The sequence below is a fragment of the Panthera leo genome, chromosome C1 (assembly GCF_018350215.1).
Source record: "Panthera leo isolate Ple1 chromosome C1, P.leo_Ple1_pat1.1, whole genome shotgun sequence".
Taxonomy (NCBI): Eukaryota; Metazoa; Chordata; class Mammalia; order Carnivora; family Felidae; genus Panthera; species Panthera leo.
The window spans coordinates 187,392,749-187,418,052 of NC_056686.1; the positions used below are offsets into that span (position 1 = coordinate 187,392,749).

Below are 25,304 nucleotides of genomic sequence, written 5' to 3' on the forward strand. Positions count from 1 at the left end.
TTAATGATACTTAAAAATCCTTGATATAGATATTACTTCTTAGGGATTTTTAAAAAATCAGTATATTGAGTTTTCTGTCATGGCCATTATCATAAAAATTTTTGTGACATTTGATACAATCTGGCTGGACTATAATAGAGCCAGTGACATATTAAGACATGATGACTATACATCCTAGACACTTACATTTGGTTCTACAGACATGTGTTATACTATATCCTGGGCTTTCTCCTTATATTCACCACCCTCAATCCCTGTATGGGGTAAGAATTCAGGCATTTTCAAGTATTAAATGCACCTTATGTATGTAATAATCCCCCCCAATTTAGTAATTCTAGAAGCCATTTAAAAATAGCTATGTCCATTATTGAAACTACCACTTGATTTATCAACAGACATTTAATTTATCAAAGACTATTTTAGTTAAAACCTTTATTAATTAATATTGTATTAAACCCACAAAAGGATCTCTTTTGCATTTCCAAATAGGCCCAAAGGATTAAAAAAAAAATAAAAAAGATTGTGACATAATTTCTTTGCTTACTTAGTATCAGAAATTCTGCTCCTGTTCCATCATTTTATAATAATTGAAAATTTTACTTTATCCATTTTTTAAAAAAATACACAGGTGAATCTGTACCAGAATACCAGATGGCTTTTCAGACAGAAGTTGGAAACCATCCCACTTTTGAAGATATGCAAGTTCTGGTGTCTAGGGAAAAACAGAGACCCAAATTCCCAGAAGCTTGGAAAGAAAACAGCCTGGTAAGAAAAAAACTTAATTATTAAAAAGAGGACTTAAGACTGAATATGTTTTAATGTTGTTTGAAGCAAAAATAGACTGTTAATGTTAATAGTTTTTAGAGTTGTCTAATGCCAAAAATCCTTGCTTGACTTTTATGATGTTATACAGTTTCAAAATTTTCAATATAAAAAAGTCCTCTTTTTGGTTCAGATGTAGTTTTTTCCAAGTAGAAATACTAGAGAGACTAAATTGTGTCTGAGCTTGCCAAATTGAATAACAGCTGGAATAATTAACAGATTAATATTTTTAAACATTATTGAAATTCCATCTTACTCTCTTGAGAGTGGTACCAAAAATGTTAATTAGTGCAGACTTACATATTCAATAGAAATTTAAACTACCTAAAAAAGAAACCAAGGTATGTTTTAAATTCTGCTTATTAAAAAATGCATTCTAGGGCCTTCCTGGCTTGCTCAGTTGGTAGATCATGTGGCTCTTAATCTCAGGGTTGTGAGTCCAAGCCCCATGATGGGTGTAAAGATTATTTAAAAATAAAATCTCAGGAGCCTAGGTGGCTCAGTACGTTGGGCGTCCGACTTCAACTCAGGTCATGATCTCGTAGTCCATGAGTTCGAGCCCCACATCGGGCTCTGTGCTGACAGCTCAGAACCTGGAGCCTGCTTCCGATTCTGTGGCTCCCTCTCTCTGACCCTCCCCCACTCACACTCTGTCTCACTCTCTCTCTCCAAAATAAATAAACATTTAAAAAAAATTTTTTTTTAATATAAAATCTTTAGGGGTGCCTGGGTGGCTCAGTTGGTTGAGCGTCCAACTAGGCTCAGGTCATGATCTCACAGTTCATGAGTTTGAGCCCCACGTCAGGCTCTGTGCTGACAGCTCGGAGTCTGGAGCTTGCATCGGATTCTATCTCCCTCTCTCTCTGCCCCTCCCCCACTCACACTCTGTCTTTCTGTCTCTCTCAAAAATAAATAAACATTAAAAAAATAAAATATTTAAAAAACAAATGTGGTCTAAAATGCTAAAATATCTACAAAGGCTTCTGCCATTTTAGTAAATTGTTGCTACAGCACTATAAATATCTTACAAAATTTACACGCACATGCACACACATTCTCTGTCTCTCTTTTTGTCATATAATTTTTAACATAAGTAGGATCATTTCATTATCCAGTATCATTTTTTGCTTATGTACAGTTTTTCATGTCAATACCTGTCATGTATCTCTTTATCCATTTAGTCAGTATTCTATTGTATGATATATCCTAATTATTGAATTACCCTTTATTGATGGTAGTACCTATATTTCTTATTTTAAACATTTTTTTAAAGAATTATAAAGTTATACCTATACATGGTAAATCAAATTAAATAGAAGGGCATAAAAAAGGAAGTGGAAAAGGAAAAGACTACATATCCCTAGCACCACTCTTCAAAAGTAACTCCTGTTAACAGCGTTCTGAGGTTTTGGTTTTTGTTTCTAACTTTTTCTTCTGGAGGTTACTATTATAACTGTAACTACCATATCTATTATTATTTCTTATTATCTCTCATTTGCTCTTTCCTAGTTTTGTAATGCTGTAACTATTATTAAATAATTTGTGTTTTGTCTACAGGTTGCTCTAAAATTCAAAATAAAAACATCAGAAAGTGTAGAATTATGATTATGTAAACATCCACTGTACAATATAGTATTGTGCTTGGACTCATAGAGAAGGAAGTAAAAATCCTATGTTAGTTAATATAAGCCTCTGCTGCTTGAGAAAGAATGTTTCAAAAGTCACCATCCACTGGATTCTCTTTGATATATATGGCGCTTTTTAATTTCTTTCTTCTCTATAGATTCTACCAAGAAGCAACATTAAAAAAAAAAAAATCTCATTCTTTTTCTTGTAAATCATTATTTCTTTGATGAAGCCTCTTTAAGTGATATGTGTTAGTATGAGCATGGGTAGTATGAATACCTGCACCCTCAAAAATGTCTTTATCTTGTCCTCACGTTTGTATAATAATTTGGCCAGGTAATGATTTCAAGATCAAAATCACATTTTCCTCATAGTGGTTCCTGTGAAATCACTACTCTATTGTCCTCAAGCATTCAGACATATTAAGAATTCCAGAGTCATCTAATCTCATTTCATTATTTTTTGTCTTTTTGTTTTATGCCCTTGTTTTCTTGTCTCTATAAGCTTTTACACTTTTACTTTATTGTTGAAATTATCAAATTTAACCTGGACATATGTAGGTGTGGGTCTTTTCACACATTTTGCTTTGCAGTAGACAGGTTTTCAGTTTGAAAACTCAGAAGTTTCTTCAATTCAGAGGGATTTTCTTGTATTATTAAAAATTGGGGCGCCTGGGTGGCTTAGTCAGTTAGGCATCCAACTCTTGATTTAGGTTCAGGTCATGATCACATGGTTCATGGGTTTGAACTCTGTGCTTACAGTGTAGAACCTGCTTGGGATTTTCTCTCTGCCCCACCCCCCCACCCCCAACATGCTGTTTCTCTCTGTCATTCGCTCTCAAAATCAATACGTAAACTTTAAAAATAAAAAAAAATAAAAAATTATTTCTCCTCTTCCATTTCTTCCTTCTCAAAATATTGGTTCACTTGACACTCCAGGTCTCAATTTGTTTTTTGTATTTTCCATTTTTTTTTTTTGTTCTGTTTTACATTGTTCAAGATTTACTCAGCTTTAGCTTTTAAATCACTCTTTCATTTTTCACCTTCACCACACTATTGGTTATCTGTTCATTAAAATTTTACTTTCCACTCTTATATTTATAATTTCTAGAAATTCTTAGTGTTTGCTTCTTCCATAGCAATCTGTTCTTGTTTTAAGACTATGACAGGAATTTGTGGGGCACGTTGGTGGCTCAGTTGGTTGAGCATCCAGCTTCGGTTCAGGTCATGGTCTCACGGTTCATGAGTTCGAGCCCCGCATCGGGCTCACAGCTATCAGTGCAGAGTCCGCTTAGGATCCTTTGTCTCCCTCTCTCTCTGCCCCTTCCCCACTCACATGTGTGTGCATTCTCTCTCTCTCTCCCTCTCTGTCTCAAAAACAAACATTAAAAAAAAGAATGTGATAGGTATTCGATTATTTCTCAAGGTGTAAATCAGAATTTTTGATACTTTGTACAAATAATTTTCTTGACTATAGTTAAAGAACAAAAATGAAAAATTCATTAAGCAATTTAAATCATATTACTATGTATTTTTGCATTTTAATTTTAGGTTGTCTTCATAGGATTAGCGTATTTTCATTCTTGATCCCCACTTATATGGGATGGCGGCATGTCAGAGAGAGGCTAGAGATGTCATATTTTTCCATACAGAGTTAGACTGAATATTTTCTCCATTGGTCATCTCCACTTGTCATCTTGTCCATTGGTCAAGGAAGGCTTCCGCTTCAGATGAGATTGACATCTTCTTCAAGGCAATTGAAGACCTATTGCCAAAAACATATGCCCAAGATTGCCTCTAAACGGCAGTCCCTGTTTGGGAACTGGGACAGATCTTTAAAAAGGCCTTGGCAGAGGTGAGGCTGAATCCCGTACCAGGATTCACTAGATATGCTAGCTTCACAGTAAAGCATCTCTTAAGGAAAAATTTCTGTATGAAATTTTATCTAGTAAAATACTTCATCTTAATATTTTATTTCACCAAAGAAATTTGACTCATTATTTTCAAGTATCTCTTAATAACCTTGCCATTACAGGATATGCATCGTATTCATATTTACCTGAAAACTTTTTGCCTCCAATTTAGAGTAGGGAAGTAGGGAATAAGTAATACTTGGTTTACTTCCAGTGAATCCATTTAAGTCTAATGTGCTATAGTCAATATAACTGCTTCTCTGTAAACACAATCCAATACTAGAGAGGAATATAAAAAATGCATAGTTTATAAAAAGAGAAAGATACCTCTATATCTAAAAAAAGATATTTTTGCTTCATAATTGCATTGAAATTTAAAAATATTTTATAATAACAAAACTCAAAATTTCCAAATATAAATGAGTGTAAAAACTAGTTTTTAAAAGCTGCCAGGGACCTAAAATAGATCAGGCAATAAAAGGGGGAAGGGGACGCCTGGGTGGCTCAGTTGGTTAAGTATCATACTTTGGCTCAGATCATGATTTCACAGTTCATGGATTTGGGCCCCGTGTTAGGCTCTGCACTGACAGCTCAGAGCTTGGAGCTTGCTTCATATTCTGTGTCGTCTTCTCTCTGCCTCTCCCCTGCTTGTGTTCACACTCTCTCTCAAAAATAAATAGGCATTTAAAAAGGGGGGAGGGGAATAGTTTTCTTATAAAAAATGGAAGTATAGAAAATAGTCTGAGGGAAATACATGAAAATGTTAACCATAGTTATCTCTGAATATTGGATTCATGAATGACTTATTTTTTTCCCCTGAACTTTCAGAGTTTATAGTAAAAATGAACTGTTGTAACAATCACACATACACACAGTTTCAATTGGAATAATAAGAAATTACAGGCAAAATTTATTTTTTAAATAGCTTTTTTCTCATACATAAAACGTCCAGATTATAATTTGTTTAACCACACCACCATTCTTCATATTTTTCATTCTTTTCCAAATTCTGAGCCTCTGTTTCTTAATCTCTTTTGAATACTGGCTTATTCTCTTTCCCCTTTTGAAATCATTTGTCTGGCTTATCTTTATTCCTTAGTCTTATTTCTGTATAACCTCTTTTTCTCAACAGTTTTATCTCAATGTATTGTCACGTAAAAGTTTGAAAGTTCCTCAGTTGTTTTTTTTCCTCTAATCTTTTCTTTCTCCACCCATTAAATCCAGTCTTCTAACATATACTATGTGTCCCAGAAACTATCCCTTCTTCTTTTCATACTTATTTCAGCTTTTACTATTCTCTTCTTGACAAATCAGCAAACTTTTGCTATGATCTGGAATTTAGCATTTCCCATACTTTTTTCCCTCTCACACAATCTACATTAAGAAATACACATGCACCTCATGATCTAGTGCCTTTAGGATTATACTTAACCTTACTACATACTCTATATTTTGGTATTTTCTATTCTAGCCTAGAGTATTCAGTTTGGGGAGAGTGGTCTAGTTGTTTGTTTTAAATGTTGTTTCCCAAACCACTAAGCTAATTTCATGTCATGACCCGTCCATGAGCCCTCACTTCCCGTTTTCCCTGTCATTAGGTGGGAAAGATTTTAAAGTTTCTTTTCTTTTTTTCCCTACTTTTTCTGCTTGTTTTTCTTCATCATTGTTAATAATGATAACCCCTTTATCTCATTTACCCAAATGCTGGGTATCATTATTTATATATTTGTAGTTAGAGTCCCTTGTTGAAGCACTCATCTGATTTTGCCTGAATATCTATATTTTTCTCTAATCTTATTTTATCTCCTTAACAAATTTTAACATTTAAACAGAGATCATTTATATAGATTAAACTGCACATATTAAGATACATAATTTGTTGGAGCACCTGGGTGGTTCAGTTGGTTGAGCATCCGACTTTGACTCAGGTCATGATCTCGTAGTTCTTGAATTTGAGCCCCCACATTGGGCTCGCTGCTGTCAGCCTGTCAGCATAGAGCCCACCTCGGATCCTCTGTTCCCTTCTCTCTGCCCCTCTCCCACTTGTGCTCTTCCCAAAATAAGTAAATGTTTTTTTTAAAAAGATATATAATTCATTAAGTTTTGACATATGTGTATACCCAAGACCATCACCACAGTCCTTATTATGAACATGTCAGTTAGCCCCCAAATTTTTCTTGTGCCCTTTCGAAGTCTCCTTCCTGCCTCTCTCTATTTTCTATGAATCACCAGGCAACTACTGATCTGCTTTCTGTCACTAGTGATTTATATACATTTTCTAGAATTTTATATAAGTGGAATCTTACAATATGTTCGTACTGTTGTTTTCTGGCTTCTTTCACATAGCATAATTATTTTCAGATTCATACATGTTGATATGTGTGTCATTAGTTTATTCCTTTTTATTACTAAGTAGCATTCCTTTGAATGGTTATGCTACAATTTGTTTACCCATTCACTTGGTGGTGGATATTTGGATTATTTCCAGTTTTTGGCTAGCACAGGTAAACCTCCTATGAACATTCATATACAAGTCTTTGTATGGACATATGCTTTCAGTCTCTTGGGTAAATACCTAAGAATAGAATGTAGTACATGTCTGCGTAACCTTTTGAGAAAGTGCCAAACAGTTTTCCACAGTGGCTGTACCATTTTATATTCACACCAGCAGTACATGAGAGTTCTATCTAGTCCTCCACATCCTTACCAACACTTGGTATGGCCATTCTTCTTAATTTTAGATATTGTAATAGTTATGTAGTAGTATCTCATTATGGTTTTAATTTACATTTCCCTGGTGACTAATAATATTTAGCATCTTTTCACTTGCTTTTGCCATCCTTCTTTGAGGACATGTCTGTTCAAGTCTTTTGCCTACTTTTAATTGGATTGTTTTCTTACTGTTAAGTTTTGAAGTTCTTTATATGTTCTGAATACAAGTCCCTTATCAGATACATGATTTAAAAATATTTCTTCCCAGACCATAGTTTGTGTTATTCTCCTAACAGTTTATAGGAACAGATGGTTTTAATTATGCTGGAGTCCAATTTATCAATTTTTTCTTTCATGGATATATTTTTGTTTTCATATTTTAGAAATCCTTGTGTAACCCAATTCTTGGTTAACACTCATTTTCTTTCAGCACTTTAAATGTATCATTCCTCTGCCTTTTGGCTTTCATGATTTCTGATGAGAAATTGGCTATTAACTTTTATTGAGGATCCCTTGTGTATTTCAAGTCACTTCTTTCTTGCTGCTATCAAGATTCTCTTTATCTTTGGCTTTTTATAGTTTGATTCTAGTGTGTCTCAGGATAAATCTTTTCAAGTATTTCCTATTTACAGTTCATTGAGTTTCTTGGATGTGTAGATTCATTTCTATTATTAAATTTATTATTATTATTAAATTATTATTAAATTTAAAATGTTTTTGACCATTATTCCTTCAAATATTCTTTCTGCCCCTTTTTCTTTCATCTCTTTCTGGGGCTTCCATTATGTGTATTTGGGTAAAATTGATGGTGTCTCACAAATCTTTTAGGCTGTGTTTATTTTTCTTCATTTCTTTTTTGTTTCTGTCCCTCAGCATATTTCAACTCTTTGTCTAGTAACCCCAGTATCTTTGTATCCTCAGGGACAGTTTCTTTAATTTCTTTTTTCCTGTGAATAGGCCATACTTTCTTGGTTTTTTGTTTTTGTTTTTGTTTTTGTTTTTGTTTTTGTTTTGGCCTGCTTTGTAATTTTTTATTTAAGACTGGACATTTTTAACATCCTGATGGGCAAAAAGAAAAGAAAAGAAAAAAAAGAAAAAAGAAAAGAAAAGACTCTTTGGGTCTTTGCAGATTGACCTTGTGTTGAGGCCCTCCTTTAACATTTATCCAGACCTTTTACAATTCTGCTTTAGCCTTCACTTTCTGCTAGTGCTGAGCCTAAAGACAGCCAGTTATGAAAGCTTATGGTCTTCTCTGAGCATGCATCCCATCCTGGATATATGCATGACTTTTCTAGGTTTCCCAGTATATGCAGGAGCTTTTCAAAACCCTCATTCCCCCAAAGTCTCAAACACCCCAGCTTTTCCTCCCTCACTTTCAGCATTTCTGTTTTGTGGCTCAATTGTTGTATTTTATCCCACTTGTTGTATTTTAACACTTGTTCATTTGACTTTCAGTGATTTCAAGGAATGTTCTCCATTTAGTCATATCTACTTCTCTTTCCTGAGAGAGTTCTGATTTAGGCAGAATAAAGACAGGCCCCTCTCATGGGTTCTTCAAGGAATTCATAGACCTGTCAAAACAGACAACATAATATCTTGGAAACAATATTACTTTCCTCCCTCTGGGACCAGATACCCACATGGGGAACACAGGCTACCATCTTCATATTTTACTTGGTTGCTATAAACATTTGAGCAACTTTCAGAGCTTCAATAAGGTTGATTCTGACAGTTTTTTTTCTTAAGTTGTGGGGGGTTTTAATGTTTATTTATTTTGAGAGAGAGAGTGAGAGAGCACATGCACATGCTGGGGAGGGGAAGGGAGGGAGGGAGGGAGAGAGAGAGAGAGAGAGAGAGAGAGAGAGAGAAAGAGAAAGAACCCAAGCAGGCTCGGCACTGCCAGCACAGAGCACAATGTGGGGCTCAAACTCACAAATTGCGAGATCATGACCTGAGCCAAAACCAAGAGTCAGATGCTTAACTGACTGAGCCACCAAGGCACCCCAATTCTGACAGTTTTTACCAGGATTTTTGGTACTTCCAGGGAAGAATTTTCCCTGGTCTCCTTGCCCTTATAAGTTGGGAAATATTCTTCCCTCTTTGATTTTCTGGAAGACCTGGGTAGAATTGCCATTAACTCCTTCCTGAATGTTTGGTAGACTTAATGAAACCATCTGGGCCTGGAGTTTTCTTTATGGGAAATTTTTATTATTTTATTTTATTTTATTTTATTTTATTTTATTTTATTTTATTTTATTTTATTTTATTTTAAATATGAAATTTATTGTCAAATTGGTTTCCATACAACACCCAATGCTCATTCCAACAGGTGCCCTCCTCAATACCCATCACCCACCCTCCCTTCCCTCCCACCCCTCATCAACCCTCAGTTCTCAGTTTTTAAGAATCTCTTATGTTTTGGCTCCCTCCCTCTCTAACCTCTTTTTTTTTTCCTTTCCCTCCCCATGGTCTTCTCTTAAGTTTCTCAGGATCCACATAAGAGTGAAAACATATGGTATCTGTCTTTCTCTTTATGACTCATTTCACTTAGCATAACACTCTCCAGTTCCATCCACATTGCTACAGAGGGCCATATTTCATTCTTTCTCATTGCCACGTAGTATTCCATTGTGTATATAAACCACAATTCTTTCCATTCATCAGTTGATGGACATTTAGGCTCTTTCCATAATTTGGCTATTGTTGAGAGTGCTGCTATAAACATTGGGGTACAAGTGCCCCTATGTATCAGCACTCCTGTATCCCTTGGATAAATTCCTAGCAGTGCTATTGCTGGGTCATAGGGTAGATCTATTTTTAATTTTTCCAGGAACCTCCACACTGTTTTCCAGAGCGGCTGCACCAGTTTGCATTCCCACCAACAGTGCAAGAGGGTTCCTGTTTCTCCACATCCTCGCCAGCATCTATAGTCTCCTGATTTGTTCATTTTAGCCACTCTGACTGGCGTGAGGTGATATCTGAGTGTGGTTTTGATTTGTATTTCCCTGATGAGGAGCAACATTGAGCATCTTTTCATGTGCCTGTTGGCCATCTGGATGTCTTCTTTAGAGAAGTGTCTATTCATGTTTTCTGCCCATTTCTTCCCTGGATTATTTGTTTTTTGGGTGTGGAGTTTGGTGAGCTCTTTATAGATTTTGGATACTAGCCCTTTATCCTATGACATTTGCAAATATCTTTTCCCATTCCGTTGGTTGCCTTTTAGTTTTGTTGATTGTTTCCTTGGCAGTGCAGAAGCTTTTTATCTTCATGAGGTCCCAATAGTTCATTTTTGCTTTTACTTCAATGGGAAATTTTTTAACTACGTATTTATAGATACAGAAGCCATTCAAGTCATCTGTTGTTTATGTCTTGTCTTTGAAGGAATTTGTCCATTTCATCTAAATTGTCAAATCCTTTTTCAATATTTGTTTAAAGACCTTAAACTAACTCCCCAGTGGTGACTTAATTTTTCTGTTTCTATACAGTTTATTTCCTTAATCTTCTCTTCTCTATTTTTTTACTTACTCTGGGACATTCAGTATTGCTTTACTTACTTTTAGAACAACCATCTATGACCAAATCGTTATTCAGGACCTCAGAATCCTGTTTGTAGTCAACCTCTTTAAATTCTCAGCTATTTTTCTTATTTTTCCCTTCCCCTATTTCATTATATTAATTTACTTCTAAATCTTTACTTGTGTAAATGACTTACTAATCATTATTTATACTTTGTTTAGAACTTACAAAGATTTTTCTCAAAAAAAAATCAACTTACAACTTTTATAATAGAACCCATTTATTCACTAGGAACTGGCTGTGTTCTATCAGCATAGTTTAGAGGCATTCAACATACGATAATGTATGAACTGTGGAGCTATGCAGCCTGGGCTTTGACCTTAGCTTTGCCACTTACTAGATGTGTACCCTGATTTCTCCTCTCAGTCTCTTTTCCTGCATATGAAAAGTGGGGATGATAATTCCCACGTACTTCAAATAAGAATTAAATGAATTAGGGGCTCCTGGCTGACTCAGTCTAGTGGAGCATACAACTCTTGATTACTGGGTCATGAGTTCAAGCCCCACATTAAGCATAGAGCCTCCTTAAAATTTAAAAGAATTAAATGAGTTAGAACACAGTCTAGTACATAGTAAGATCTCAACAGTTGTTAACCACTATGTATTATTATGCATCAGTGATGATTCTGTCATAAAAATGGAAACTTCATAGAGGTAGAGACCAAGGTTTCTGTTTATCAAATTTTCATTACATCCAGGACAATGCCTTGATGAGTTGTTTTGGTGGAGGGTGGGGTCTCTTTTTGAAAAAGTTTTTTGAAAATTATTTCCCAACTGTATAATGAAAAGTAATAAACAGAGCCTCATCCCATGTCTCTCTTAACTTCACATACAGAGAACAGTCAATATACAATTTTTAGCTGCTTGGATTTTGGTATTTCTGAGTCTTCTAGGCCAGCAATTGGTGAATGGGACTCTGTGCAATAGACAGTGCTCTGTTTGGGGAAGAACAGTCTCTTTCAGTTTTATATGGAAAGCTGTCCAAATCTTTGCTTTAGAAAGATTTCACTGTGTACACTTCACTGTGTTACACTTTATGTTTAGTAATGAATGGAGCTATAAATTTGTGTGTGTGACAGGTATTTGTTTGAAGAAAAATGTCATTAAGTTTCTCTGAAAGAATACCCAAGAAACTAGTAACATTGGTTGCCTATAAATTAGGAGAACAGATGGTTGATGGATAGGAACCTTTGTTAATCTTTGTTAATGTTATAGGTGAAAATGGATCTTGTTTTAATTTGCAGCTAGTAAGTAGTAGAGCCAAGATTTGAAGCCAGGTTCTTAACTGAGCTGGCACTCTTGCTACAAAACCGGAACTAATATTCTTAAATGCTACACTGTACTGCCTCAACATAGTGAATAAGATTAAACATCTTTGCATATTTTATAAGGCATTTGTACTTCTTGTTTATGTGCCCTTTGTCCATATTTCTATTTTGTGTTTACTATCATTTTTTAAATGTCTTGTAACTAGCAATCATCACAGAAATTCAGCCAACAAACATTGAGATGCCAAAAATGGTGGGTGAAAAGTGTATAGAGAACATTATATTTACAGACACTTTAAGTATTCCTCCCACCCCAAAAACACTGATGAAAGTTTTTTAAAAACCCACTGATTGAATATAAAAGGGAAAAATGGAACTTTACAATAGAGAAAGAACCCTGGCAGACACCAACTCAGACATGTGATCAAGGTAACTTCACTAGTAATGAGACAAATCAAAATTGTGAACCACATGATAAGATGCAGTGAGAAAAACACAGCATCCCTTCTGTGATTTTTCTGTCAAAGTTTCAAACTTGGAATCTAACCATGAGATTCTAAAAAGTAATTGGCCTATAATCCTGAGATTCTAAAAAGTAACTGTCCTATAATCCTCAAAAATGTCAAGGCTGTGAAAGACAAGAAAGTAAATTTGAAATTATTTCAAAATAAAAAGAAAAAATTCTCATTTCATAACTGGAGACAAACTCATTTTATCAAACCAATATCAAAATCCGCTAAGATAAATGTATAACTAGTTTTTAGAGGTGTGTTTATTTAAAAAGTTAATTAAGTTGATTTCTGAACTTCCTTTGTGGTCTTCAAATCCAAGTCAGTTTTAAATCCATTACATACAGTCTTTTCTCATGTTTACAGATTTCATATTTGGAATTTGACTACCTGCCAAAATTGATTTGTAATCCCCAAATCAGTACTCTGAACGCTTTTATGGTCATTCATGGATGTACACAGAGCAGCAAAAAACTTTAGTCATCAGATGTATATTTTCCCAAATGAAATCAACAAGGCACTCTGTCTTTTTGTTTCATCTCTTATACTATAAACAAGTGTCCTTTTTGGCATTTGTTTAGCATATTTTTCACATTTGGGGCATCTTGTTAGTGATTTCTGGGTTAAAATAGCCCCACATGTAGTGCTGAAGTGCTGAGTACAGTGCTCCGAAGCACTAAAAGGCTGTGATGTGCCTTTTGAAGAAGAAAAATGTATGCTAGATTTACTTTGTTAGGCGATTATGTAGAGTGCTATTGGCCATGAGCATAGTTAATAATTAATAACTATTTTTAAAGATGTCTTTAAACAGGGGGGCGCCTGGGTGGCTCAGTTGGTTGAGCATCCAACTTCAGCTCAGGTCATGATCTCTTAGTTCATGGGTTCTAGCCTCACTGTGCATGCAGACCTGCTTGGGATTCTCTCTCTCCTCTCTCTCTCTGCCTCTCCTCCCCCACACTTTCTCTCTCTCAAAATAAATAAACTTTAAGAAAAAAGATGTCTTTAAACAGAAACACAAATAAAACAAGATTATGTGTTGATCAGTTGGCAAAAATCTTGTGGCCAGAGGCTCACAGGAGTCTAACCCCGTATTTCCCCCAGGAACAATGGTTCAGTGTTCACTAATTCAGCATTTATAGCAACTTTGTAGAACATAACTACCATAAATAACAGATTCAACTTTACTTCTAACATAAACACCAAACTTCTTTTTTTTTTTTTTTTTATTTTTTTTTTATTTTTTAATATATGAAATTTACTGTCAAATTGGTTTCCATACAACACCCAGTGCTCATCCCAAAAGGTGCCCTCCTCAATACCCATCACCCACCCTGCCCTCCCTCCCACCCCCCATCAACCCTCAGTTTGTTCTCAGTTTTTAACAGTCTCTAATGCTTTGGCTCTCTCCCACTCTAACCTCTTTTTTTTTTTTTTCCTTCCCCTCCCCCATGGGTTTCTGTTATGTTTCTCAGGATCCACATAAGAGTGAAACCATATGGTATCTGTCTTTCTCTGTATGGCTTACTTCACTTAGCATCACACTCTCCAGTTCCATCCATGTTGCTACAAAAGGCCATATTTCATTTTTTCTCATTGCCACGTAGTATTCCATTGTGTATATAAACCACAATTTCTTTATCCATTCATCAGTTGATGGACATTTAGGCTCTTTCCATAATTTGGCTATTGTTGAGAGTGCCGCTATAAACATTGGGGTACAGGTGCCCCTATGCATCAGTACTCCTGTATCCCTTGGATAAATTCCTAGCAGTGCTATTGCTGGGTCATAGGGTAGGTCTATTTTTAATTTTCTGAGGAACCTCCACACTGCTTTCCAGAGCGGCTGCACCAATTTGCATTCCCACCAACAGTGCAAGAGGGTTCCTGTTTCTCCACATCCTCTCCAGCATCTATAGTCTCCTGATTTCTTCATTTTGGCCACTCTGACTGGCGTGAAAACACCAAACTTCTACCTCAGGGAGGTTACACAGTTGCCCTTAAACTCTGTATGATCAGTATCTATTCTTCAGGTTCTTCTAAAATTTGAGAAATAGGTAGATTATTATTTAATGAGAAGATTATTAATTGATATCTATATTGTTTGAATTTTACTCAGTAGTCAGAGCCTGGAACATATATTAAAATAGATTTCAAAATTCAATATAAATTTCAGGACACTTGGGTGGCTCAGTTGGTTGAGCGTCCAACTCTTGATTTTGGCTCAGGCTGTGATTTCATGGTTTATGGGTTTGAGCCTCACATAGGGCTCTGCACTGACATTGCAGAGGCTGCTTGGGATATTCTCTCTCTCTCTCTCTCTCTCTCTCTCTCTCTCTCTCTTTCTCTCTCTCTCTCTCTCTCTCTCTCTCAATAAATAAATAAACGTAAAAAAATTTCAATATAAATTTCAGCCTTAAAAGATATAGTCTTGGATTTGTGCTGTGGCACTGAGGCAGGCAGCTTAGAAGACCCAAGGGAACAGGAAAGATGGTGTCAGGGGTGGGCCGTGGTGCAGGTATTCATTTAGCCTATCCCCAGAATAAACATTATCAAATTTCCTACAGGTTTGGATCTGTTTGTCAAGAACAGAGATTATTAGGAAAACACAAAAAATGTTGCCAAGATTGCTAACAAGGATTTTAGCTTAAAATAGGCTTATGAGATAAAATGCTCAGATTAAGCATTGCATGGAATATATACTAAAAATTATTTGTCAGTTATCTGAAATTAAAATTAAGTAGTATATTGTTATTTGTTAAATCTGACAACCATTACCTTAATTTTTTTGAATGTGTTTTAAAGGCACAATAACTATGAATATCAGCAGGTGAAAAACTTTCAAGCTTAATAACAACAAGTCCAAAAACAAGTCTGAAAGGATTCTGGATGGACAGTTTGTCAAATACACAAAATCTGTTTTTTACTTAAAAAAAAATTATTTTAATGTTTATTTTTGAGAGAGAGAGAGAGAGACAGCATGGACAGAGAGAGAGAGAGAGGGAGACACAGAATCTGAAGCAGGCTCCAGGCTCTGAGCTGTCAGCATAGAGCCCGACATGGGGCCTGAACTCACAGACCACGAGGTCATGACCTGAGTTGAAGTCGAGCCCTTAATTAACCAACTGAGCCACCCAGGCATCCCAGAATCTGTTTTTTAAAAGGAAGTTCAAACCAACTTTCCCCAAAAGGGAGACTATTGTTCACTACTGATTTGGGTGAATACTACAGAATAAGACTGCTTTAGATACTACTATTGAAACTAGTTTAAAGAATAAGAAAATGCCAACCCTTTAAATTTCAAAGTTAGAATGTACTTTACTAATAGTAAAAAAGCTCACCTAGAGATTGAAGATAGCCTCGTGCCAAAATTCCATCAAATTCAAAGCTCATTTTTGAAGTGAGATTAATGGTTATTGATCGAAATAACAGTCCTGTGAATGAATAATGACATAAACCTGTGACCTTGGCGAACCATGTAACTTTTTACAACTGTTTACGTTTATGGGTAATTCTTTAGGAGTTTAAGTTAAACCCTGCTTGCTTAGCTGTTCCTCATCTTTTGAGAAATGTGACCCTTTACAAATCTCTGAAGTCTAAAATATTTTATGATAGCTGTGTAAAATATTGGTTAAAGAACATTCTTTTATCTCATGTCACTCAAAATCTCAATACTTAATTTTCTTTAAAGATCTACTGTTTGACATTTACTTTATTACAGGCAGTGAGGTCACTCAAGGAGACAATCGAAGACTGTTGGGACCAGGATGCAGAAGCTAGGCTTACTGCACAGTGTGCTGAGGAGAGGATGGCTGAACTTATGATGATTTGGGAAAGAAACAAATCTGTGAGCCCAACAGTCAATCCCATGTCTACTGCTATGCAAAATGAACGGTAAGAGCTTTGGCATTCATCAGTCAATATTGAAAATTGAGACTAAACAGAGAATAGGAAAAAAAATGCTATTAAACCAGTCTAATAAGGCAATGATTAACTCATATACTTTAACATTATAATTTTTCTTTCAATGCCTGTTTTTTCACAGAGATTTTTGCTTGGTAGAAGTACAAGATGGAATCTATGTTTTTCTGTATCTCAAAATATAGTAAAAGAGACTAGTCCTTACTAACACTCCTACTTCCCTAAAATATAAAGGCAAAACACTTTCATAGTTCCAAAAGTTTATAAGCACTTCTACATAAATTATCTAATTTATCGTTGGTTGTTATTATCCCTCTCTCTCTTGCTTTTTAAAATTTTTTTAATTTTTAATTTTTTTTTTTTTTAAGAGAGAATAAAACTATGAACTCACCTGTGTATCTAACCACTGTTTCACTGGAGACTAAGATTCCCAGCCTTCCTATCCAATGCTCTTTTGTATAGAATATACTTTTATTACTTTTACATGAAAGCAATTCATAAGGTCTTTCTATCCCATCATGAATATTACTTTATGAGACATTTCTCTGTTAGAACTATGATTTTTGGTTCTAAATAAATGGGCTTTTAAAAAAATTTCTTTAAAAAATTGGAACTTTTTTTGTTCCATGTTTGGGGGGGGGGGATTTTCCCACAAAGTTATCATTTTATTTAATACATGTTAAAAATTTTTCAGAAAAGCACCCAGGAAAGTGTTACCAGAGAAAACTGAGATAAAAATATACTTGATTATTGAATATTTTTTTTTTTGCTATTTTCTATTGTTCTAATTTCTAAGAGCAATTTGTATTATGAATTATAGACCCAAAATTGGGTTTATACTGCTTATGTTTAGACTGAATTAGCTTCAGCATGTGAACCTTTATTCCTTATGTATCAGCAAGTCAAGGAAGGTAAAAACTAGCAATTCTAAATACAAATTTTCTCACTCTATGCATACCTGGGGATAGTCTTCTACTTCTGTCTTCCCTGATCTCTGTATTTTCTTTATACTCTAGCATGTTACTTGTACCTCTCTCAAGAGTCAGTTGCTTTTATTTTTAAGTGCTTTTGAACTTTTCCTGAATGGTAAGAAGAAATCCTTGATGCTACTCCCCCCTGCTTGTATTGCCCATTTTTTGCCCCCCACAGTCCTTCGGTTCTATGCTTTACATGCTGTTTCTCATGTCCAGTCACTTCTAAATGGTTTCCCCTAAATCATGGTTCATCCCATAGTCATTCTACTCTAGGTTTCATTATTTTGAACCTTACCCAGACGTCCTTTCCTTGTGCAGTACAGCTGCTTTTTTATTCTTCACCTTCCTGTCATTCCCCTCATAACTTTATTAGTCTTTCTTTATAGCACCTCTTTTCCTTTAGCTGCTGCTTTTCTCCTATAACATTTTGTATCTATTAATGTTGCCATTGTTTAATTAAAGCTAGTCCTGGCTTTTATTTTAAATAACCTAAATAAGTTACAGTGTAATGCTCAAAAACCATCCCTCTCAGTGGGTGTTGATGGCTGTGAAGAACTGGAGAGCAGTTCTGAATTGTTGTTCCTTTATCTGTCTCACTCTGCATTATACTCTTAGGCTGTAGGACTTTCATTGATACGGCTCAGTTTACCCCCAGGAAGATACATTCTATTGCTACACTGCCTCTTAATGGAAGCACTTTAGAACAACCTAAACGCTTATATTCTTTATACCATTTGGCCATTGGAACTTAACTGGTAATGTATTTGTTGAGTAGCCACAATGATGTATCTAGGATTGTAGGAGTACAAAAGAAATATACACCATGGTTCCTCCTCTCATGAAACTTTGTCCGGTTGTGCAAGAATACAATTCATAAAAATATATTTGGTAGTGTTACAAAACTATAGGGGACATTTTTAAATTAAGTCCTATAAATCAAAATAATGAACATCTATGAAAATCATATCTAGATCGACATAAGTTTTTCAGTAGTCTTAAATAATATAAAACTATCATTTAGCAAGTTATTAATTGATACTTGATTATGCGATCAGAATTTTAGAATAACTTCTAGAATAATATGGGTTAGGAATAAAATGAAGGGCATTTTATACTTTAAAATCAGAGGTCTTAAACTTGGAGGGTCAGTTTGTCCTAAATTTACATTCTCAATGTGGCACTTTTTTTCTTTCTTTAAGCAACCTGTCACACAATAGGCGCGTGCCAAAGATTGGCCCTTATCCTGATTATTCTTCTTCCTCATACATTGAAGACTCTATCCATCATACTGACAGCATTGTGAAGAATATTTCCTCTGAGCATTCAATGTCTAGCACACCTTTGACTATAGGGGAAAAGAACCGAAATTCAATTAACTATGAACGACAGCAAGCACAAGCTCGAATCCCCAGCCCTGAAACAAGCGTCACCAGCCTGTCCACCAATACAACAACCACAAACACCACTGGCCTCACTCCAAGCACTGGCATGACCACTATATCTGAGATGCCATACTCAGATGAAACAAATCTGCATGCCACAAATGTTTCACAACCAATTGGGCCAACCCCTGTCTGCTTACAACTGACAGAAGAAGACTTGGAGACCAACAAGCTGGACCCAAAAGAAGTTGATAAGAACCTCAAGGAAAGTTCTGATGAGAATCTCATGGAGCATTCTCTTAAACAGTTCAGTGGACCAGACCCACTGAGCAGTACCAGTTCTAGCTTGCTTTACCCACTCATAAAACTTGCAGTAGAAGTGACTGGACAGCAGGACTTCACTCAAGCTGCAAATGGCCAAGCATGTTTAATTCCTGATGTTCCACCCACTCAGATCTATCCTCTGCCCAAGCAACAGAATCTTCCTAAGAGACCTACTAGTTTGCCTTTAAACACCAAAAATTCAACCAAGGAGCCCCGGCTGAAATTTGGCAGCAAGCACAAATCAAACTTGAAACAAGTAGAAACTGGAGTTGCCAAGATGAATACAATCAATGCTGCAGAACCTCATGTGGTGACGGTCACAATGAATGGTGTGGCAGGTCGAAACCACAGTGTTAACTCCCACACTGCCGCTACCCAGTATGTTAATGGGACAGTACCAAATGGCCAGACAACCAACACAGTGGCACATAGGGGCCAAGAAATGCTGCAGAATCAATTCATTGGTGAGGATACCCGGCTGAATATTAATTCCAGTCCTGATGAGCATGAACCTTTACTGAGACGAGAGCAACAGGCTGGCCATGATGAAGGTGTTCTGGATCGTCTTGTGGACAGAAGGGAACGGCCACTGGAAGGTGGCCGAACTAATTCCAATAACAACAACAGTAATCCATGTTCAGAGCAAGATGATCTTACGCAGGGTGTTTCAAGCACTGTAGCAGATCCTGGACCATCAAAGCCCAGAAAAGCACAGAGGCCTAATTCTCTGGATCTTTCAGCCACAAACGTTCTTGATGGCAGCAGTTTGCAGTGTAAGTGCAGGGATCATTTAATCTCTCCTGCTTGTCTTTTGGGACCATTTAAATAATTAATTAGATAAAATCAAAATGTGTTTCAACTAGCAATTACTTATTTTTACCACTTTTGGAAATAAAATAAACTACTTGGTTGAACCTCAAAAGTGATCAGACTATTGTAAAGAAAAAAAGTAGTTTTTTGTTGCTGATAATGAGTCAATGTCACAATAGTCAGAATAATTAATTACCAACTTAATACATACCTTATATAGCTCCTGGTTTATAATGCAGTTTACATACTTGTTGTGAATGGTTGAGATTAAGTAAATACAAGTTTAGAAGCTTCAGGTAACAGGCACCTGGGTGGCTCAGTCAGTTAAATGTCTGACTTCAGCTCAGGTCATAATCTCACAGTTTGTGAGTTTGAGCCCTGCATCAGGCTGTCTGCTGTCAGCACAGAGCCCGCTTCAGATCCTTTGTCTCCCTCTCTCTCTTCCCCTCCCCTGCTTATGCTCTGTTTCTCTCTCTCTCTCTCTCAAAAATAAATAAACATTAAAAAAAAAAAAAAAAAAAAGCTCCAGGTAGAATGATGCCAGTAGAACTTTTGAAAGTTTGTTGAGTATATTAACATCTGTTTTAGACACATGTAGATTTTATCAGACTAACCTTAATAAATCTGAGAAGTCCAGAGAAAATTCAGAAAAAGTCACTATAAAAAAAAACAAACTTGTTCTTGTTTTTTGTTTTTTTAGTGTCATCTTTTTCAAGAGTTACATGTTGAGCCTCCTACATGCCTATAGCATTGTGTCGTTGGGTCCCCTAGAAATCTAAACAAATAACTTGATACTTGGTTTCTGGCTATAAAGAGGTTATAACACAAGACAGGAGAGCTCACCAAAATCTTTAATAGTCATCATTATACAAAACAATTTATGTTTTAGACTGACAGCACTTTATGAAAAAACTCAAAGTCATATTATATGGTTGTTGCCAAGGACTACAAAATGGGCTGAAGGGATTTAGGTCTCAAAAATTAATCAGTAGTGGGGCACCTGGGTGGCTCCGTCGGTTAAGCGTCCGACTTCGGCTCAGGTTATGATTTCACAGTTCGTGAGTTCGAGCTCTGCATCGGGCTCTGTGCTGATAGCTTGGAGCCTGGAGCCAGCTTCACATTCTGTGACTCCCTCTCTCTCTGCCCCTCCCCCGCTCACACTCTGTCTCTGTCTCTCTCAAAAATAAATAAAACGTTAAAAAAATTAAAAAAAATTAATCAGTAGAGGGGCACCTGGCTGACTCAGTCAGTGGAACATGCAACTTGATTTTAGGGTCATGAGTTCAAGCCTCATGCTGAGCATAGAGCTTACTTAAAAAATTAATCAGTAAAGGGGTGCCTGGGTAGCTCAGTCTGTTGAGCATCCCACTTCAGCTAAGGTCATGTCTCGTGGTTCACGAGTTCAAGCCCTGCGTTGGGCTCTGTGCTGACAGCTCAGAGCCTGGAGCCTGCTTCAGATTCTGTGTCTCCCTCTGTCTCTGCCCCTCTCCCACTCATGCTCTCTCTTTCTCAAGAATAAATAATAAACATTAAGACAAAATTTAAAAAAAGATCAGTAGAATCTAGCCCTTTGCTTGAGTGGCTTGTATCATAGATCATTTGACACACCCTGTGGCAGGGCTTCATATCAATAAAATGTCTTGTCAGTGTAGGAAGGGGGAATTACTAGAAAATTTGTATTATAGTATTTGTGTCATTCTTCTGAAAATATTATATGCCAGGTGCCTTTAAAATTTGATCTTTTTGGGGGTGGCTCAGTCTGTTAAGCGTTTGACTCTTGATTTTGGCTCAGGTCATGATCTCACAGTTCGTGGGTTGGAGCCCCACGTGGGGCTCTGCCCTTAGAACCTCCTTAGGATTCTGTCTCTTTCTCTCTCTGCCCATTCCCCGCTCACTCACACATATTCTCTCTCTCTCTCAAAAAATTAAAAATTAAAAATAAAGTTTGATCTGCTTTGAACATTAAGTAGAGTGATTAAATGCATTTGCCAAGTTAGGATCACTACCAGTAACCAAAGGATTTGAGAATACAGCTGAGAAGTTTTCATTTTCTCCTCTGTTTTTGCTTGTCCTTATATAATAATTCAACCAGTTATAAAAACATTGGACTTGAAGAGTCTCAAAATAAGTTGGTTAAGTTTTGCCTAGAGAATAATTACCTGGCATCCTGAATTTCAAGTAATATCTATTAAAATCTCCTGTAGATATTAGTCTATTCTGTTCTTAAGTTACAACCCTAAGTTTTTATTATTTAATAGTTTCTTTATATATAGTTTATTTTTCTGTACCTTTATTTCCAGTAGGTGAATCAACACAAGATGGCAAATCAGGATCTGGTGAAAAGATCAAGAAACGTGTGAAAACTCCCTATTCTCTTAAGCGGTGGCGCCCCTCCACCTGGGTCATCTCCACTGAACCTCTGGACTGTGAGGTCAACAACAATGGCAGTGACAGGGCAGTTCATTCCAAATCCAGTACCGCAGTTTACCTTGCGGAAGGAGGCACTGCTACTACCATGGTGTCTAAAGATATAGGAATGAACTGTCTGTGAAATATTTTCAAGCCTATGGAGTGAAATTATTTTTTGCATCATTTAAATGTGCAGAAGACATTAAAACTGCTTTATCTTCCTGTCAGTATCCCCTCCCACCCCTGCAACAGGACTTGCTTTAAATAGATTTCAGCTATGCAGAAAAATTTAGCTTATGCTTCCATATTTTTTAATTTTGTTTTTTTAAGTTTTGCACTTTTGTGTAGTCTCCTTAAAGTTATATTTGTCTGTTATGACCACAGAATTATATGTGTGTGTATCAAAAGTGGTCTCAAAATATTTTTTTAAGAAAAAAAGCAAAAACAATGTATTGCTGATAATCAGTTTGGACCAGTTTCTAAAGGTCATTAAAACAGAAGCAAATTAAGACAGGTTTGACTGCAGTGGTGTCTGGTATCCATGTTTTATTTCTGGGCCCAAGCTAGTTTATATGTTGAACTGTTGTGAACATATTATCTGTTGGACTTTCTTTTCTCTTGTGTTTTATTTGAACGTGCAATAGTCTATAGTCCACAAATAAGCTTTCTTATAAGTTCTCTTCCTAACAGAGCACACATTCTTCCATGAGTACATTTTTCTGCCCCACCCCCCATACTTTTGGCAGGTCAGTTCTATGACAGTGAATTTTGCACAAGAGAAAGCAGCTACCTGATTTCTTGCTTTCTCTCTCCTAATGGAGAATGCAGAAACATTGTCTCAAAGGGCTCTAGAGAAGGAACTACCAAAACCTAATTTGAAATGCCATTTATTTTAACCTTCCAAGTCCTAAATGTTTCTTTCCAGGCATTTTAACAAACATATTTGGTTCTGGTTTTTGGAAGTTCATAAGAGAGCATAGAACAAAGTAGACAAAGTCAAATATTAGCCTTTTTTCATTTTATTTTATTTTTTGTATGTATGTTCATGTTCCATATTCATTTATTTAAGAAGCACATTTTTATCAGAAAACTTATAGAGCTATACTTATATGGAATTTTTAAGTAGGTAGATGGTTAAGACTACATAATGCTATAGCCTTCATTCTCTGAATAGGCCATCTTTCACTCAAATAAAATTACATTTCCCATTTAAAATAACTTCAAAAATAATTTGTAGTTTTGAACTGGTAATATCTTTTTATTCCCTTCCAAAGCAAAGCCTGGTGACTTTATCTGAAAATGAGTCCTCTTCCCATGACCTAAAACACTGTGTGGAAAAATCATTCATCTGGCATGCCACATCCCTGTGGAAGGAAGGATTGCTGCCAAACCTATCATTTTTGAGCAGACTGAGGCTTACCTCTTTTTTCATAACTGTTTCTTCACTAATCCTATTTTCATAATTTCTCTTTTTGCCAGTTTTTCATATGATCTTTGATATGTGAGAAGCATTTATTATTTACATTATAATATACCTTTTAGTGATAACATGTTATATATCCTTCAAATCATATTGTCTTTTTAAAAGCTTCCTTTGCTTCTTTCATTACTGATAACTATCTCTAAACAACACCTCAGCATTTTTTTTTTTTAAATAAAGCACTTTATGTCAAATAAGGGACTTTTTTTAAAAATAAGCACAAATTATTTTCTATCAATTTGCAAACAGTGATGATCTCACTTAATTTTTCCAAATTCTCTATATAGACATTATTTAAGATCTAAGATTTCTATGGGAGTTTAAAAAGCTAAGAGGAAAACACAAATCCCCATATTCTTGCTTTTAGGTTTTTATCTCTTGAACAATATTTTCTCACTCATATTCTTCTATCTTCATTTAGCTAAAGACAACCTAAATTTCCCAATTTTCTGTCCAAAATATTTATGACTTACTCTATAAGCCACCTTTTTTTTTTTTTTTTTTTTTTTTTTTTTTTTTTTTTTTTTTTTGCCATCTGCTATGATCCTGTGAGTTAGATGTTACATCACTTAACATTTATTCTATTTTTCTAGTGCCCAGGACTTCCACCTTTTATGTTTTATTGGCCCTTCTGTTGATTCAGATCTTTAACATATTTTTCAGTCTTCTGACACAGTTATTCTTCTATCTGTGAAACAAATTATATCTTTCCCACCAAATTTTCACTTAGTTCTCTTGCCTTTAAATGTCTTTGAACTGCATTTCAGAATATTATTTTCAAACATTTGTAGGATATCTTTGAGTCAAAATAAATTATATTCCTTCTCCAATTGAAAGCATTGAGGATAAATAACCATTGGAGGTCTAACATCAGTTAGACCTGATCATCTTTTCCTGACAGAAGAAGAGTTATCTTACATTCTACTTTGTGTTTAGGCTAGTTGGTTTTAATTTTTCTAGCATTTTTTTTTTTGATGTTGACTAATAAAATGCTTTCAAAAATTTATATACCAAATTAGAAGAATCCTTATAAGTTTCCCATTTCATGCAAGCATATTTAAAACAAATAATTTTCTTTCCCTAGTTTTTTTAGTAGACTCTGAAAAAAATAGAAGTAGAAAGTAGATCATTTTAATAAATTTTAAATTAAATCATATATCAGACTGATTCAGAATCTGTAATCTACAAGCAGGCAAAATTACTTAAAATACTTGGTAACTTTATTCATCTAATAATAAATGTTTCTTGAAGCTAATATTTAACTGCTATCACAAAATTTTGCATGTAGAAAAGCATTTGGGTGCTTTTGAATAAAATATTGAATGAAATAATGAAATAAAATAGTTAATGAATAAATATTAAAATTCATTTTGCTGGTTTTACAACCTCAAAAGCATCATAATTGATAACCAAAGTCTAATATTAATCCCTTAACTATCCTAATTGTGTATCAGAACTAAGTCATTGAAAGAACTTGATTTGAATTGTGTTTAAACAAAAATGATTTAATTATGAATCCTAACATTGTTCCCCCTTTTTAAATTCATAATTTGGTTGGGAAGACATTATCAGTGCAAAATGT

The 25,304-nt window shown here is 35.4% G+C and overlaps 1 protein-coding gene across 5 annotated transcripts in view; it reads left to right on the top strand.

Annotated features, from left to right (window-relative positions):
• Window positions 1-24,199, top strand: part of BMPR2 (bone morphogenetic protein receptor type 2) — a 194,941-nt gene extending 170,742 nt beyond the window's left edge. For all 5 annotated transcript variants that reach the window (XM_042949759.1, XM_042949758.1, XM_042949760.1 and 2 more), the window contains 4 exons: window positions 629-765; window positions 16,144-16,316; window positions 18,517-19,796; window positions 22,134-24,199. In XM_042949759.1, the coding sequence (XP_042805693.1) occupies window positions 629-765; window positions 16,144-16,316; window positions 18,517-19,796; window positions 22,134-22,384 (1,841 nt within the window). In that variant the 3' untranslated portion in view covers window positions 22,385-24,199. The remainder of the gene's footprint in view (window positions 1-628; window positions 766-16,143; window positions 16,317-18,516; window positions 19,797-22,133) is intronic.
• Window positions 24,200-25,304: the final 1,105 nt, after the last annotated feature.